The sequence below is a fragment of the Crocodylus siamensis genome, chromosome 6 (genome assembly GCF_052110815.1).
Source record: "Crocodylus siamensis isolate JL-2025a chromosome 6, ASM5211081v1, whole genome shotgun sequence".
In the NCBI taxonomy this organism is placed as follows: Eukaryota; Metazoa; Chordata; order Crocodylia; family Crocodylidae; genus Crocodylus; species Crocodylus siamensis.
In genome coordinates this window covers 29,514,002-29,529,429 of record NC_143400.1, presented here as the reverse complement: position 1 = coordinate 29,529,429, position 15,428 = coordinate 29,514,002, and the positions used below count along the sequence as shown (strand labels likewise).

At 58.7% G+C, this 15,428-nt stretch overlaps 1 protein-coding gene and 1 pseudogene across 2 annotated transcripts; one reads left to right on the top strand and one right to left on the bottom strand.

The window, feature by feature from the left end:
* The first annotated feature begins 3,648 nt into the window (after positions 1–3,648).
* On the top strand, positions 3,649–9,308 carry LOC149862094 (antimicrobial peptide NK-lysin-like). Its single transcript, XM_090052173.1, has 6 exons — positions 3,649–3,715; positions 7,565–7,692; positions 8,370–8,480; positions 8,608–8,788; positions 8,905–9,023; positions 9,195–9,308. Exons 1-5 carry the CDS (start codon positions 3,670–3,672, stop codon positions 8,916–8,918), a joined length of 480 nt encoding a protein of 159 aa, XP_089908299.1. The 5' UTR covers positions 3,649–3,669; the 3' UTR covers positions 8,919–9,023; positions 9,195–9,308.
* Positions 9,309–9,650: 342 nt separating this feature from the next.
* Positions 9,651–12,761, bottom strand: LOC149862093 (myosin regulatory light chain 2, atrial isoform-like; annotated as a pseudogene). Its single transcript, XR_016443188.1, has 5 exons — positions 12,734–12,761; positions 11,789–11,889; positions 11,024–11,102; positions 10,733–10,781; positions 9,651–9,859 (listed from the first exon to the last, which is right to left on the bottom strand). The product of XR_016443188.1 is annotated as a myosin regulatory light chain 2, atrial isoform-like (transcript).
* Between the last annotated feature and the right edge of the window lie 2,667 nt (positions 12,762–15,428).

Sequence of the window (15,428 nt, the reverse complement as noted above, 5' to 3'; positions counted from 1 at the left end):
TCATCTCCTCACTCGGATGTGGAGGTTCTCAATCCTTGTGATCCCAGCTCCATTCTGCAGAAGCAAGAGGTCCAGGAACAAAGACTCTGGGTCTTTCAGGCTGATCTACCACCTCTGCCATTGCTGCTCCTGGTCCATCACCAACCAACTTTATAGGCTGAGATGCATGTAGTGTATGAGGGCCCTTTCAGACTGCAGCAGCCTCGTGGTCTTATCCAAAGCTATGGTTGACCAACACAAGCATAACAGCTCATTTATGGGATGCTGACGTTATCACTGTGTTAGTCAAGCACTTCTGGTAATAGCTAACTAGCCCCAGACAGTAATGTGATGGTGACACATTTTGTGGTTTAAGTAGCTTCAGGAGATCTTCAGCTTTTTTTTATCATTTGTGCAAAATGTGGCTGACAGTGGCATGGCCCCAAGTTGCAAGGAAACCATTGAGAAATACATGGTATTTCCTCTTTTATTTTTTAGTCCAAGACCCCACTTGGACACCACTGCATATAGTATTACTGTGAGGTTCTCAAGGTGTTTTTCACCAATATCTACCATGACTGGTATTTGTGCACCTTCTCTTCTCCTAATCCACAGGCCTACCACTAATCTTGAAGAGGTAGGAAAAATCCCTGTTTTCACTGCTGGCTCCATACCAATGCTCCGTTTGCTCCAGTTAACTTTGGATGCAGTTCCAGTGCCCTTTAAATGCTGAAGCTCTGCCCTGGTTTTTGGATCTGTAGCAAAAGGTGCTGGATGCTGCCATCACCAAGTATTCCTCTCTCCAGCCTTTTCCACCCACCGAGTCCCCTTCAATCATTCCCTGCCACCAACTCCAAGAGACTATCCCCACCCCACTGCGCCCCAGCTATGTCAGTCTCCAGCCTGTGGCAGTGACAACCTGATATTCCTCCCCCTCAGTCGAGTACAGGTGGCACCATCAGAAACCCAAGAAGCCTCCCAGCTGGAAGAAAACAGAAAGGATCAGGCTGGAGCCAGAGCCTGAGCTGGAGCCAAAGAAGCCAAGTATGTGGGCAGGCGAGAAGGGAAGGGAAGCAAGCTGCAAGGCCAACAGGGTGCAGGGCAGAGGGTCCTGTGGTGTACTTCTTGGTTCCTAGCCTCTGAGGGATGTGTCACAACAGAGTGCCCTTGTGCAGTGACTAGCCTTTCTCCTGCAAGGCCCCTGCTTTGGAGCGAAAGGGGTGTTTGGAGCAGCTCTCAGGTGCTGGGGCCAGGAGAGAGGAGGTATGTATGTTCCCGAAGTGGCTGCAGGGCTCCCAGCACTGGGGCACTTCATGCACTGTAATGCTATGGATAAGATCAGTGGGTAGAGAGAGCAGGTGTGGAGGGGTAAATGATACCTAGGTAGACTGATGTGTATAGAGGTGGCTAGATGATGGGTGTCAAGAGGGACAGATGGATGGACAGAGGAGATGTATAGAAATGGGTGAGGGTTGATACAGTGGTGGGTCTGGGGACTGATGGATGGATAGAGACAATGAATGGATAGATAGGTGTGAACAGGAGTGGGTGGATGGCAGTGTTTCTCAACCCATAGATCATGACCCAAAAGTGGGTCACGAGACTATATGAAAGGGTCAGAAACAAAAGTTTAAAATGGATTTCTTAAAGGAGAAAAATGTGGGAAACCATGGCTTTTCTTTTGCAGGCTAGCAGAGGTCCAGCCTGCCAGGGGCTGTTTGGGGGCCTCCCTGCCCCACCCCACACAGTGAGGGGCTGCAGATCAGGGCAGGTGGTTGGGAGTGAGGGGCACTGGGTTGGGAACTGGCCGCTGATGTTTACAAATGGGTCCTGGTACAAAAAAGGCTGAGAACCACTAGTCTAGGGGAAGGATGGATAGAGAGACATTGAGCTGGGTGGGTGGGTGGATGGATGGATGGATAGATAGAGTGGAATGTAGGAATGCATGCATGGATGGCTAGAAAGAAGTATAGGGATGGATGATGGATAGATGAATGTGTGTGGGGGTAGATGGTGGGTGTTGATGGATGGATGGATAAGGAAAGGGGATGCATAAGGATGCAGAGATAGCTTCTCTCCTGGCCTGTCCATGGCATAGTGAGGCAACTGCAGCCTTGGTGGGCAGGGCAGGGCTCTAGTGGGTCTGTGGGGGGTTCCCTGATGGGGCTTCTGGCCACAGCCCAACCCTGGGGCTCTCTTATCCCAACCTGAGCTGCTTGCTTGGGCCACCAGGTCACTAGTGGGGCAACTGCCTCACTCCCCAAGCCCACCAACCTGTCCCATCTCACCCTACAGGGAAGCCGGTGGAGCTGCCCATGCCACCTGTGGAGACCGACAATGCGGAGGGGCTAGAGCAGCTGGACTGATGACAGTGGGTATCAGCTGCTGTGGAGCAGCGAGGCCTGGTCGGAAGCGCTGTGTGATGGGCTGTACTAGTCAATGCAGAGGTCTTACATGCTCCCTTCCCCTTAGAAGCCACAGAGGTCCCCTACTTAGAGGGCTGTGAATCCTGCCGGTGCCCTGGGCCTCATCCAGAAGCAACCTTCTAGGCCATAAGTGACACAGCAGGCATCCCCAGAAGTGGTAGGGTCATTTCCTGGGAAACCAGCTGCCAGGGATTCACCTCACCGGACTAGCCCATGATACTTAACCTGCTCCCTGCCCCCTCAGCAGCCTGGATGCATCTGGCTGGTGGAGGGACTGGTGCGAAAAGGAGCTGAGGCCTGGGAAGGCCCCAGGCCCTGCAGCCTGAGGTGTTTCAGTTGCATCACATATCGTGGAGGTGGAGACCGAGTGTTGTGGGGGACTCACATCTCTGACCAGGAGCTTACAGTGGCTGCTCTAAGTGTCCCTTTGTCCTGCTCCACTCTACCAACCCCTGCTTTCGAGCCAGGAGTCCTAGGAGAGGGCGTGAAGGGGATGGACTAGCCAGGGGGTTCCTGGATGTATTGGTGATTGGTGTGAATGTAGCTCCTGGCCCTAGGGATGCATATAATGGCTGCCTAAGGCCTCCCTGGCTACTGCTGGCCTTGCTGGGTGTGATGGAGAAGGCATCTTGCATTGTGCCTCTTGATCACTCAAGCCACCCCCACCCACCTGCCCTGGCCTCACCAGAGCTGCAAGCTCCAGCAAGCCACCCAGGAAAACCAACCCTGCTGCTCTGCAAAGTTTCCCAGCTGCCTGTGGTTGAGTTGTCGTCCTCAAGAGGGGCCTTGGTGACTTGCACAGGCTGGGTGGAGGGGACTGTGGGCTCCAAGAGTGAGAAGTGGCTTGTTAGCTGGTCATTTCCCTGTCAGCCAGCATCAACACCCCCTGCTTCTGGGACAGACAGGCCGATGTGTGATGGTCTCACTCTCTCCTTTGTGCATCCTGGCCCCAGGAGCAGGGCACACAGAGGTTAGGAGAGCAGCCTCCTCCATGCCAGGCTGGCCCCCTGAGCAGCTCCTGTGGTCTGTTCTCACCCCAGGGTTTTATTCTTGTCTGTGATGAGCTCCCCAGCAGAGAGGTGTGAGCCCGACCAGGAAGGAAGGGGAGGGGAAAGCCCCATGAGCTTCAAACACACCATTTTAGGGGCTCTCTGCTTTTCAGAGGCTCTGACTGGCCCAGCTGGACCCCCCTCCTGCCTTCCACCAGGGGTTATAAAGGCAGCAAGGCAGGGTGCCCCTCCAGTGGCGGGGCAGAGACGCACCAATGGCTTTGGCACTGATCCTCCCCTTGGTCCTTGCTGTGGCCACAGGTAAGAAGTGAGGGTAGGGAGGCGGAGAGGGGCTGCTTTTCTGTCTCTCCCAGGGACATGTCCCCAGTGTCAGGCCATTGTGGGGAGCCAGGCAGGTGCTACAAGGGGCTTGAGCTGGGCTGAGAACTGAAGTGTGCCCCTGCTGCTCTTTTGGGAAGAGAGAAGGGCACGAGTACTGCAGCCCTCCTCAAACAGGCATCAGGCACGACCAGTCCCGGAGCCTTCTGCCAGGCTGGGCAGTGGGGTCACAACTGTGGCTTGATACAGAACCATAACGTGCCTCGGGGCCGGCCAGGCCAGGGCTCGGCATTCACACCAGGGAGGGACTCCAGTCCCTTCCACTCCTCCAGCCTGCGCCAGACCAACGCGGTGCCCGTTTGGGGCTGCACCAGTGGTTCTCATCCAGGGCACCCAGGCACCCGGGGTGCAGAGAGTTCCTTTAAGGGTGCCTTGTAGTACAGACAAATCCCGGAGGTTTCCAGTTGCATCCAGAGCGTCAACGTGGTGGGACCGAACGCGTGACTGGGCAGTGAATATCAAGAGCTATAGGCTGTACAGGAGGGATAGGACAGGGAGGAAAGATGGGGGTGTGGCGCTCTAGATTAAGGAGGAATACACATCCTCCTTAATTAGGAAAGAGTCAGGGGAGGGGCACTCTGAAGTGCTTTGGGTTAGAATACGAGGCAGTGGAGGGGCAAGAGACTTAACGGTGGAGGTCTACTACAGACCTCCCAACCAGGGGAAGAGCTAGACCAGGAACTCAAGTCTGCTCACAGAGGCAGTTAGGTCAAAGGACACCGGGGTCATCATGGGGGACCTGAACTTTCCAGACACCTGCTGGGAGGAGCAGTCGCGAGGTCTGATGGCTCACGCAGGCTCCTAGCCCAAACGCAGGACCCCCATCGAACCCAGGAGGTGCACAGTCCCACCGGGGGGCCGCCCTGTTGGACCCGTGCTGGCCACGGGCGACGACCTGGTGCGGGGGCTGCGGGGGCGCGACCACCTGGGCGACAGCGGTCATCGCCTGCTGGGATTCACCATCCAGCGCAAGGCGGCAGAGGCCGGCAGCAAGGCAGCAGCCCTGGGCTTCAGGAGGGCGGACTTCAATGAGCTAAGGAGACATGTTGGGGAGGCACTGAGGTCCCGGAGGGGAGAGGAGCCGGGTGTCCAAGGAGAGTGGTTGTTCCTTAAGGAGACGATCCTCCAAGCCCAAAGGGAGGTAATCCCAACACGGATCAAAGGGGGCAGGAGGGCACGAAAGCCCCCATGGCTCACTAAAAGCATCCGGGAACGTCTCCTAGCTAAAAGGGAGGCGCACACCCGATGGCAGGGAGGGGCCGTCCCCAGGGAGGACTACACTGCGGTTGCTCGGGGATGCAGGGGGGCAGGAAGGCCAAGGTGGAGATGGGACTGGGAAGAGCTTCCCGAATCAAGGACAACAAGAAGTCCTTTTTAAATACACAGGGGGCAAAAAGAAGGTACCGGGTAGCGTGGGGCCCCTGCAGGACACACTAGGAAATCTGGTCGTCACACCAGACGACAAAGCTAACCTATTTAATAACTTCTTTGCCTCCATTTTCCTGAGCAGGGACCGGGTCACCCCCCGACCGGGCCCCCCCCAGGCCCCAGGGGAGGTGCACCCAGGTCAGGGAGGATCTGGTCAGGGAACGTCTGGCGGGACGGGATGTATTCATGTCAGCCAGTCCGGACGATCTCCACCCCTGAGTGCTAAGGGAATTAGCTGCGGTCATTGCGGGCCCCCTGGCACGGCTGTACGAGCACTCGTGGTGCTCTGGTGTGGTGCCAGAGGACTGGAAGAGGGCCAGCGTGGTTCCCGCCTTCAAAATGGGGAAGAAGGAGGACCCGGGAACTATAGGCCAGTCAGTCTTACCTCGATCCTGGGTAAGCTTTTTGAGAGTTATCCCGGCACATAGCTGCAAGGAGCCAGCAGGGGAGATTATGCTCAGGGGCAACCAACACGGGTTCATTCGCGGCAGGTCCTGTCAGATCAACCTGGTGGCCTTCTACGACCAGGTCACCAAATCCTTAGATGCAGGAGTAGTAGTGGACATAGTCTTCCTGGACTTTCAGAAGGCCTTCGACACTGTCTCTCACCCCGTTCTCATTAAGAAACTGGGGGGCTGCGGTGTCGACACCCACACAGTCAGATGGGTCACCGGCTGGCTGGAGGGCCGCACCCAGAGAGCGGTGGGATGTGGGCAGTGGGGTCCCCCAGGGCTCAGTCCTTGGGCCCGCACTGTTCAACATCATCAGTGACTTGGATGAGGGGGGTAAAAAGCACCTTATTCACATTTGCTGATGACACTAAGATGTGGGGGGATGTGGGCACACTAGAAGGGAGGAATAGGCTGCAATCATACCTAGACAGGTTACAGGGGTGAGCGGATGAGAATAGGATGGGAATCAACACTGACAAGTGCAAAGTGACGCGCCTGGGGGAGGAACAACCGGCACCATACCTACAGGCTGGGGAACTCCCTTCTCGTCAGTGCAGAGGCAGAAAATGATCTTGGAGTCATCGCTGATGCCAAGATGAACATGGGCCGGCAGTGTGGGGAGGCAGTTAGGAAGGCCAACCGTACCTTGTCATGCATCCACAGGTGCATCTCTAGCAGGTCCAAGGAGGTGATCCTCCCCCTCTATGCGGCACTGGTCAGGCTGCAGCTGGAGTACTGCGTCCAGTTCTGGGCACCGCACTTCAGGAGGGATGTGGACAACATGGAGAGGGTCCAGAGGAGGCCACTCGCATGATCAGGGGGCAGCAGGGCAGGCCCTACAAGGAGAGGCTACAGGACCTGAACCTGTTCAGCCTCCACAAGAGAAGGCCGAGGTGGGATCTAGTGGCCTGTTACAGACTAGTCAGGGGGGATCAGCAGGCATTGGGGGAGTCCCTGTTCCCCCGAGCACCGCCAGGAGTGGCCAGGAATAACGGTCACAAGCTGGCAGAGGGTAGGTTCAGGCTTGATATCAGGAGGCGCGACTTCACGGTCAGGGCGGCTAGGGTCTGGAACCAACTTCCAAGAGAAGTGGTGCAGGCTCCTACCCTGGGGGTCTTTAAGAAGAGGTTAGATGAACATCTTGCTGGGGTCGTTTGACCCCAGTACTCTTTCCTGCCATGGCAGGGGGTCGGACTAGATGATCTACTCAGGTCCCTTCCAACCCTAGAAACTATGAAACTATGAGACACCATCCTAACCTGGCGTGTGCTGCTGAAGGCTTTGCAGCAGAGGAGTCACTCTGGGATTTGCCCATGGTGAAAATAGGAGTGGAATCTCTGAACTGGCATTGTCCAAGGAGGCCTTGAGTCTGAAACAATTGATAACCGCTAGTCCGGAGGGACCATGGGTGGGCAGTGGCAACCAGCACTTACACAGTCAGGACCCATGGGTGACTGGTGCCTCCTGAGTTGGGGGTGGGGGGCACATGCCCCCCCCCCCCCAGCAGCCTGTCAGTGAGTGGGGCAGGGGATGTCTTTTCCAGGTCAGCACAATTGGCTGGCAGGGAAACACCCTTTCCCGCCACAGTTGGCACAATCGGTCATGGGGGAACTATGGGGACTGCTTCTCCTGGCACCCCCACTCCACAGTTGGCATTGTCAGGTAGGGCAACAGTGCTTTCACCTGCCCCTCCCCTGCTTGTTGCCTAAGGGAACACTGCCTGTCAGAGGGGTGCATGTGCACCCCTGGGCATCGCCACTGGTTGGGATTCCTCTGTGTGAATGAATCTTGAAACGTGGCTCAGTGCCAGCCCAGGGGAGCAGAGGGTGCCTTCTTTGAGGGCTTCCTCAGTAGCTTGCAGGCTGCTTCCCTTCACCTCTTGCTTTGGCAGCATCGGCCCAGCAGGTCCAGGTCCCCGAGAGATGTCTCCAGGGCCCGGCGTACTGGTGCCAGGACGCAGAAACAGCCGCCGAGTGCCAGAGACAACAGTTCTGCTTGCGCTTCTGGGACACTGTTCTGGTGAGGGCTCATGGGGGGGGTGGCAGGGCTGTGACCCCTCTAGACGTGCTCCGTCCAGCTCCCTGCCTCTAAAGCGCCTGCTGTTTTGCTGTCGTGGGATGCTGGGCTGGGTGGTCTCATGGTCTGGTGGTCCTGATAATGGCCTTTCCCCAGTGGCAGCTCCCCTTCCCCCTTCAGTATCGTCTGTTCATGGCCAGGGCCACTGAGTTGTTGTCACTCACACCCAGCCTTTCTGCTGTCACACCTGCATGTTGCCGTGCTGATCAGAGCAGGGTACCACTACGACTGACACTGCAAAACCTGGGCTGCTGGCTCCAGATGGGCGCATCTAGCAGAGACTCTGAAGGAAGAGCGGAGACCCCCCTCTCCCTCCCGGGGCTCCAGCAGTGGCTCTGGGTCAGCCCTGGCCTCGGGGTGGTGGTGGGGGAGGCTGGGGGGGAGATCAAGGTGGCTGCAGGGAGGTTGATACTCCCCCCTGTCTGCCAACTTCCAAGCAGCTGTGAGACAAGGGCTTGTGCTACTGCCATCTTCTGCCTACATCTCCCCCCACCCCATGCTCTCCCCTCCTCACCCCACCTGCTACGCCTGGGCCCACTGGGAGGGGACTTGCCTGTCGACTCCAGAGCTGGCCCTGAGAGGGATCCAGGCCATGAGAGTCCTTTGGTTTTGATTGACAGTGGGATCAGCTGGAGGAGGGAGCCCTAATCCCAAAGCCCAAGATCTTGTGCACTGTCTGCACCAAAGTCATACGGAAACTGCAGTCCATGGTGGGGGAGGATGCTGATGAGGTGAGACCCCAGCATGGTGGGGGTGACGGCAGGGACGGGGCAGATGGGAGGAGGCAACAGAGCCCTGGGTGCCCTCACACCTTCACAGAGCTATGACTCACATCTGGGCTTTCCTCCCCACCCCCAGGCCACCATCGAGAAGGCCTTGAAGATGGTGTGCAGGGTGATGGGCAAGCGCGTGGGCGGGGCATGCATATCGCTGGTGAAGAAATACAGGGACAAGATAATCAGTGTGCTGCAGAATGACAATGATCCCCAGGACACTTGCAGGAAACTGAGGCTGTGCTCCGGCTCCTGGGAACTGCTAGGTGAGAGCACTCCCCCAGCTGCCCTGGGACACGGAGGGAGGGGGCAGGACAGCTCAGTAACAGGCAGGGAGGGAGCAGGACAGCCCAGGTATGATGTGATCCCCTTGATCTCACAGGTGACCTGAGCTGATGCATTCCCTGGAGGATGCCCAGCTGGTCCCCTCCCTCCCCACTGCTGCAGACTGCCTGGGGAACTGGCTGGAGCAGGCCTCAAGGCATCACAGTGGACAGCTTGGTAGGTGGTGCCTGGCTTTGCCAGGCTGGGGAGGGACAAACTAAAACCCGCCGCTGGCCCTGGGCCCTGCCTGCTGCTTGGGGTTGTGGGAGGGGTCTCTGGTCTCAGCATTCATGGCAGCTGCCATCCCAGCAGGGGTTCATGGCAGCATCCATGTCTCCCCCACACCAGGCTCTGTCTCCCCACACGGACAGCTGAACCCTGACGCAATTCCAGCTGCATCCAGGCCATATCCTGAGCTGGTAACACCACCCCAGAGAGGCTGGGGCTGCCCCCAGCTGGACCTGCCCCTCCTTCCCCTGCCTCTGGCTTCCTCAGCAATAAAGCACCGTAGGCAATGCACCGCTGGCTTCCTGCCTGCATCCTGCTGGGCTCTGCTGGGGTCACTGAGCACAGCAGAGCCCCCGACCCTCTTCGTGCCTTCCCTGCTCCTCTCTGGACACTGCAGCCGCCCCAGAGCTGGGCGTGAGGGCTGTGCCAGGGACTGTCCTTCAGCCAGCTGGGCACAGCGCACAGAGGAGCCTGCTCGGGGCCGTGCCGTGGCAGAGCCACAGCTCCTGCGGCGGGGATGATTGATGTGGTTTTGGTCCCAGACACTGCCTTCCTCCCCACTGGCCACAGAGGGAGACCCCCCACACTCCCCTGAGTCCCAAACAGAGTCCGGCTTTTCTGAGCGGCTCGGGAGTTTATTTCAGTGGCCGTGGGTGCGGGGCATGTGTGGGTGGCCCTGCTCCTCAGTCTTCCTTCTCGTCGCCGTGGGTGATGATGTAGCACAGGGATTTGTAGTCGATGTTGCCGGAGACGTCGATGGGCGTCACCGCAAACATCTGCTCCTCCTGGCGGAGGGTAGGATGAGTCCTAGCAGGGCCCGGGCAAACGCACATGCACCCTTCTGCCCCGCAACGCCAACTCACACCGACACACGGGCGTGCACGGGCACAAATGCACACGCAACACAGCTCTGTCATAGGGAGCTCTGTGACACATGCATGCATGTACACGTCCCATCCTTCCTCCCTCTCTGCCCACGTCTCCCAGCCCAGGCTCAGGCTCCACAGAAGATCTGTGCCACGGGCTGCCTGACCCACAGATACGTGGCACTGGCCACACTCCACCCTCCCAGGCTGTGTGTACAGATGCTGCCCTGCCCCTCGCCTGCCTGGCACTGGCCTCCCTTGGCTCTCTTGCCCAGCCTGTCAGGCCCCATCGGTGGTGCCGGGGAGGGAGGTCCCACACCCAGGGGAGCTCTGTGCAGCACCCAGCCCCTCTCTATGTACCTGCTCCACTCCTACTCCCCCAGATAGGACCCAGGGAGCATCCCTCCTCCTGCTCCCCTCTCCTCCTGCTCTACCAAGCAGTGGCTGGTGTCAGGACTCCTCGGTTCTTCCCTGACTCTGCCCGGGACTTGCCGTGTGCCTCAGTTTCCCCGTTTCTCTGGTGGGGGTGGAACAACTGGCCAGGGTCCCCAGGGCAAGGGAACATGACCAAGGGACTCCTAAAGTGTCCAGTGTGTTCAAGCCCCTCATCCTACACCCTGTAAGTAACAGGTGAAGCTAGCCACGAGCCATCTAGTTCAAGGTTTGTGCAGCAGCCAGGCAGCTGATAGGGGTCAGGAGCTCGCCTGGGCAGGGGAAGGAGCCCTTGGAGGGTGCGGGAAGCCTAGCCAGGCTGCTGCAGCCATGTTGGGTTGGGAGCAAGGGTGGCCTCACCTCCTCCAGGGAGAACTTGTCAGCCTGGGTCAGCAGGAGCTGCTTGAACCTGCCAAGGAGACAGGAGGTGGGTGAAAAGGCAGAGTCCCCCAGGGCTGGTCACTGGAGAGGCCCTGTGCTGCTCAGGCTGCCGTGAGGCCCCTCTGAGCCTGGCCCTGACAGTGGAGACCCCCAGGGCTGCCTGTCGGTGGTGCTGAGCAAGCCCAGAGCAGTGGGTTCCCACCCCCACAGGGGCCTAATTGAAAGGCTGCGTGGTGCCAGCCTCGCCCTTCCCCTTGGCCCCTGACTCACTCGTTCTTGTTCACCGTGCCGGTGCCATTGGGGTCGAAGAGCTTGAAGGCGTTGAGGATGGATTCCTCCGGGTCCGTGCCTGCAGGGGCCCACGCCACCGGCTCAGACGGGGTCCTGGGGTGAAGGGGGCATCCTCCCAGCTCTCCCCCATGCCCTGCTCCTCTCTGCAGGACCTCATGCTCCTAGCCCTGCTCTCGGTGTGCCTGGCCAAGCCCAGGGGCGCTGGGGACCTCCCCACAAAAAGCTGCCTCGGGGCATAGCCAGTCCCCTTGCTGGGTAGATGGGTGCCTGGGATGTCTCCGGGCAGGAGGCCTAGGCTATACTGGCAGGATAATACCTGGCAGGGAGGGAGTGGGGGTTGTTTTGCAGCTTTGACTTACCCAAGGCACCTCCCAGCCCTGCAGGCAGGGGAAATTGCCCCCAGCTGGGCCTGGTTCCCTGGCTTGTCTGGTTGCCCGGGCCCGGTGACTCCCACCTGTGCCCAGCAGGCCTCTCAGTACCCAGGAGGCTGCCCAACAAGACATGGGCATTTGCCCAGCTTGGGGCAGCTGCATCCTGGTTCCAGGTTTCCCAGGACCTGGCTCCTCCCTGTTGGTTTCCAGTGCCCGGTCTCTGCTTGCCTGGTCCTACTGCCCAGGGGTTACAGCCCTGCCCTGCAGAGTGTGCTCAGCCCCAGCAGCAGACAGTGGCTATCGGGGATCACCGTCAGAGGCTGATGAAGCCACATGGCCCCCGCTGGCCCCTGCCAGGCCGCAGCTGACTCACCATTGAGCTTCTCCCCAAAGAGTGACAAGAAAACCATGGAGTTGATGGGTCCCTTGCCTTCAGCATCTCCTCCAGCTCCTCGTCCTTCATGTTCAGTTTCCCTGGAGGGAAGGAGACCAGTTCCCTGGAGGATGGGTGGGGGGAGTGTCAGGGAAATTGTGCAGAGCCTGGTCTGAGCTGGGCTGCCAAGGAGGGAAGAAGTGGGTGTGTTATGACATCACTGGGCTATGATGTCATAGCTGAGGTAGTTTTGGATGCCCTCCTGGGTCTCTGGGGATCAAATTGGCTCTCCCTGTGTCCCAGTGCAGCAGAGGCCCTAGCGGGGTCTGCGTGACATCAGCAGGCCTGAAGCTCAGTGCTGGATCTGCAGCACCCAGGGCACTGTGGGCCCCAATCAGCCACTGCACACCTTTCCTACAGGCTGCCAAAAGGCCAGCAGTTACAAAAAGACAATTGCCCCCTTGCCCAAGCCTCCACAGCCTGACATTAGAAAATAGCACCCCAGGAATGTGCTACAACCCACAGGGGACACACAGAACACCTGCACTCTTCCCAGGGCCACATCCTGTGCTAGGGACCCAGCAGACAGCATCAAGGCAGACACTGCCTGTGCCTGATCTAGCCCAAGCCGCTGTGCACCCCAAGCCAAACTGTCCCTGCCCCTTGCTGACAGCCCAGGGCTATGCCCGACCCGCAGGCAGGAATGGCTGTCTGGCCACGGGCAGCCAGTTCAGCTGACAGACCCCCACTCTGGGAACGAGACCCTCCCAGTCTCCAAACGACGTGTGCGCTGGAATCAGATGCACAGGATCACAGAGAGGTTGGGCTAGGAAGGACGACCCCCAGCCTGGGCCAGGACTGACCTGATCCAAACCCTGATGGTCTGTTGACGAAATTCTGCATAAGACTGCCATCAAGCCTGATGCAGCTCAGGCCTCACCTGACCCTGGCACAGGTAAAGCAGGGGGACCATGACAGCCAACATCCTGCTTCTATTACATGGCGTCAGTATTTGCTCAAGGTCCCAGGCGGAGGGCCACGGCCTCTGCTACAGGGGAAGGTACAAACCCCCATGGTCTGCACCAATCTGAGCAGGGGGTAATGTTACTTCCTGACCCCAACTGTGGGGTCCCTCAGCAGTGAAGCAAGACCCTCAAGCCAGGAACCTCTGGCCTGAGTCCCGGCAGGAGTCTTGGCACAGTCTAAACTGAGTCCCTGCATGGGTTGTGGCCAACATCCAAGGCCTCTGAGTACGGGCAAAAACACCTTCACTTGTGTACCAGCAAAGGGTCAACATGTGGACACTGCAACTCCTAGTCCTGGGTCAGACCCTGTCACAGACAACCTGCATGCCTTCCTCCTGGTGACAGATGGCCTATGAACAGGCCACCCTGCCTACACCCGAGCGCTGGCAGCTCGGTCCTCCCAAGGATATCCCGTCTTGAGGAACGTCAAGCTGTGACGCCTGCCCAAGCCCTGTTCTCCCGACTAACCGCCCTCCCAGCCAAAAACCACCTCCCTGGCTTCACCCAGCCTTTCCTCCACTCTGCCCTTGAACCACCGGTTCAGGTTCAGCCTCCTGCCCCCACAGAAGGAAGACGGATGTCCAGCTCCCTGAGGAGCCCCCCCGAGGCTGTGGGGAGGCTGAGACCTGAAGGAAAGGACGTGGACAAGGACAAGGACAAGGACAAGGCCAGCAGAGCCCCCACAAAGGTGGAAGGAGGTGAGTGGTGCCAGGGCCACCTTGGCATAGAGGGTCCCAATCCCGGCTGGTGCTACAGGACATTGCTTCTGAGGGCTCCCTGAGGTTGGTGCTGGGGAGGGCAGTGGGGAGGAAGGGAGCTGGGCAACAGAGTCAGAGCTCAGAAAGCAGGGTCAGGCTGGGGAGTCTACATAGCTGGGCAGTGCTGGGCGGGGGGAGGTGGCCATGTGTGCATGCACACGTGTGTGTGCATGGCTGCTGCCTCTTCAGCCTAGACACAGCCAAGATGCAGCCAGAGGCAGGCATGACTGCATCTCACCCCCTTCCCCCACGTGACTAACACAGCTTCTCTTTCCCTCTGGCAGGGATGGGATGTAATGCCTCCACAACATCTCCTCGTGGAGGGCGACGAGGGCCGGATGTGTGTGAACACGGAGTGGGGCGCCTTTGGGGCCTTGGGGGGAGCTGGACGAGTTCCTCCTGGAGTACGACCTCGTGGTGGACGAGACTTCACGAATACGACAGATACAGTCCACCTCGCTGCCTGCTGCTTTCGGACCGCGCTGCTCCCTGCCGTGGGGGCCGTTGCTCTGCCTCCTGTCGGCGGGAGCTCAGAGGGGTTCCCTCCCTGCCTCCTGAAAACCCCTACTTTCTCCTGCCCCAAAGCTGAGGGCCTGAGCCAGGGGTGCCTGGCTAACGCACTGCCAGCATTTGCTGCCCAGAAAATGCGCAGAGCCCAGCAAAGAGCGAGAGCGGTTGTTTCCCCAGTGCCCACACAATATTAGCCTCTATTCTCAGGCCATCAGTCTTCCTGTGCACAAGGAAGGGGGCTGAGAGCCCCTCAGCCCAGCCCATGCCCTACCCCGGAGCACTGCCTGGCATGCTAATGGTTTATCACCATTGCATTGCAATCAGTGCTCTGATTGGCTCCGAGTCTTGGCGATCAGCAGGATCCCCTGCACTCCAATAGGCAGACCCCATACTGCTGGTTTTCCCCATCTGCTGACTGCTTCAGACACAGCAGGGTTTCCTGAAGTCTGATTGGCTGAATCCCAACAGCAGGATTCCCCATGCTCTGATTGGCTGATCTTGGGAGCCTGATGGATTCGCTGCAGGCTCAGGGGCTCCCCTTGCAGTGGCAGGATCCCCAATATTCTAATCGGTTCTGACACGGCTGGATTCCCCGTGCTCCAATTGGCTCTTGCCTGTAGTGGGGGGATTCTCCACACTCTGGTTGGTTCTATCCCATTAGGGGCAGGATTCCCTGGGCCCTGATTGGTTCTGGCCTGGAAGGGAGCTGGCTTTCCCACGCTCTCAGAGCTCTTTCCTCCACAGGCCAGTAGGAAGGCTGGGACCCGGAGCAAGGCCGCAGCCAAGCGTGCGCAGAGGGGCTCCTCCAACGTCTTCTCCATGTTTGAGCAGTCTCAGATCCAGGAGTTCAAGGAGGTGAGGGTGCCGCAGCCCACTGCACTCAATCCCCAGGCTCCTGCCCCCTGCTCCTGCTCCTGGCCACTCCCTGGCCAGTCCTTGCGGGGGGGGGGCACTGGTGCTTTCACCTGCCCCCCTGCCCATCACCTAAACAGGGAGCGAGGCCTGGAATGGTGCCACGGGGAAGCCAAGACACACACCGCTCGATGCAGAAAACACAGGGCCCTCCAGACATCGGACCTGAGAGACCCCAGCTGGGAACCTACTGAAACCACCATGGGGTTCTGTTACCATCACCCTTGGCCACTTCAAAGGGACTTGTGCTAAGGTGCAGATGTGCGGTTAAAGCAGGAGGCCACCCAGCCTGTTGCAGAGTGGAGCTTTGCAGACGGTCAGCAAAAGAGAAGAAAAGAACAGGGCTAGCTGCATTGTCAGGTGGTGAAAGAAAGGGGTAGGAAGTCCTCTCTCAGCCTTATAATTTTCACAAGGGCACAGACCCCAGTGATAGAC

Bases quoted from the DNA above. Each gene is read 5' to 3' on its own strand.
- LOC149862094 (XM_090052173.1), top strand. From the start codon at position 3,670: ATGGCTTTGGCACTGATCCTCCCCTTGGTCCTTGCTGTGGCCACAG. The intron at 3,716-7,564 runs GTAAGAAGTGAG...TTGCTTTGGCAG, and splicing joins GGTCCTTGCTGTGGCCACAG to CATCGGCCCAGCAGGTCCAG. The intron at 7,693-8,369 runs GTGAGGGCTCAT...TTTGATTGACAG, and splicing joins GCTTCTGGGACACTGTTCTG to TGGGATCAGCTGGAGGAGGG.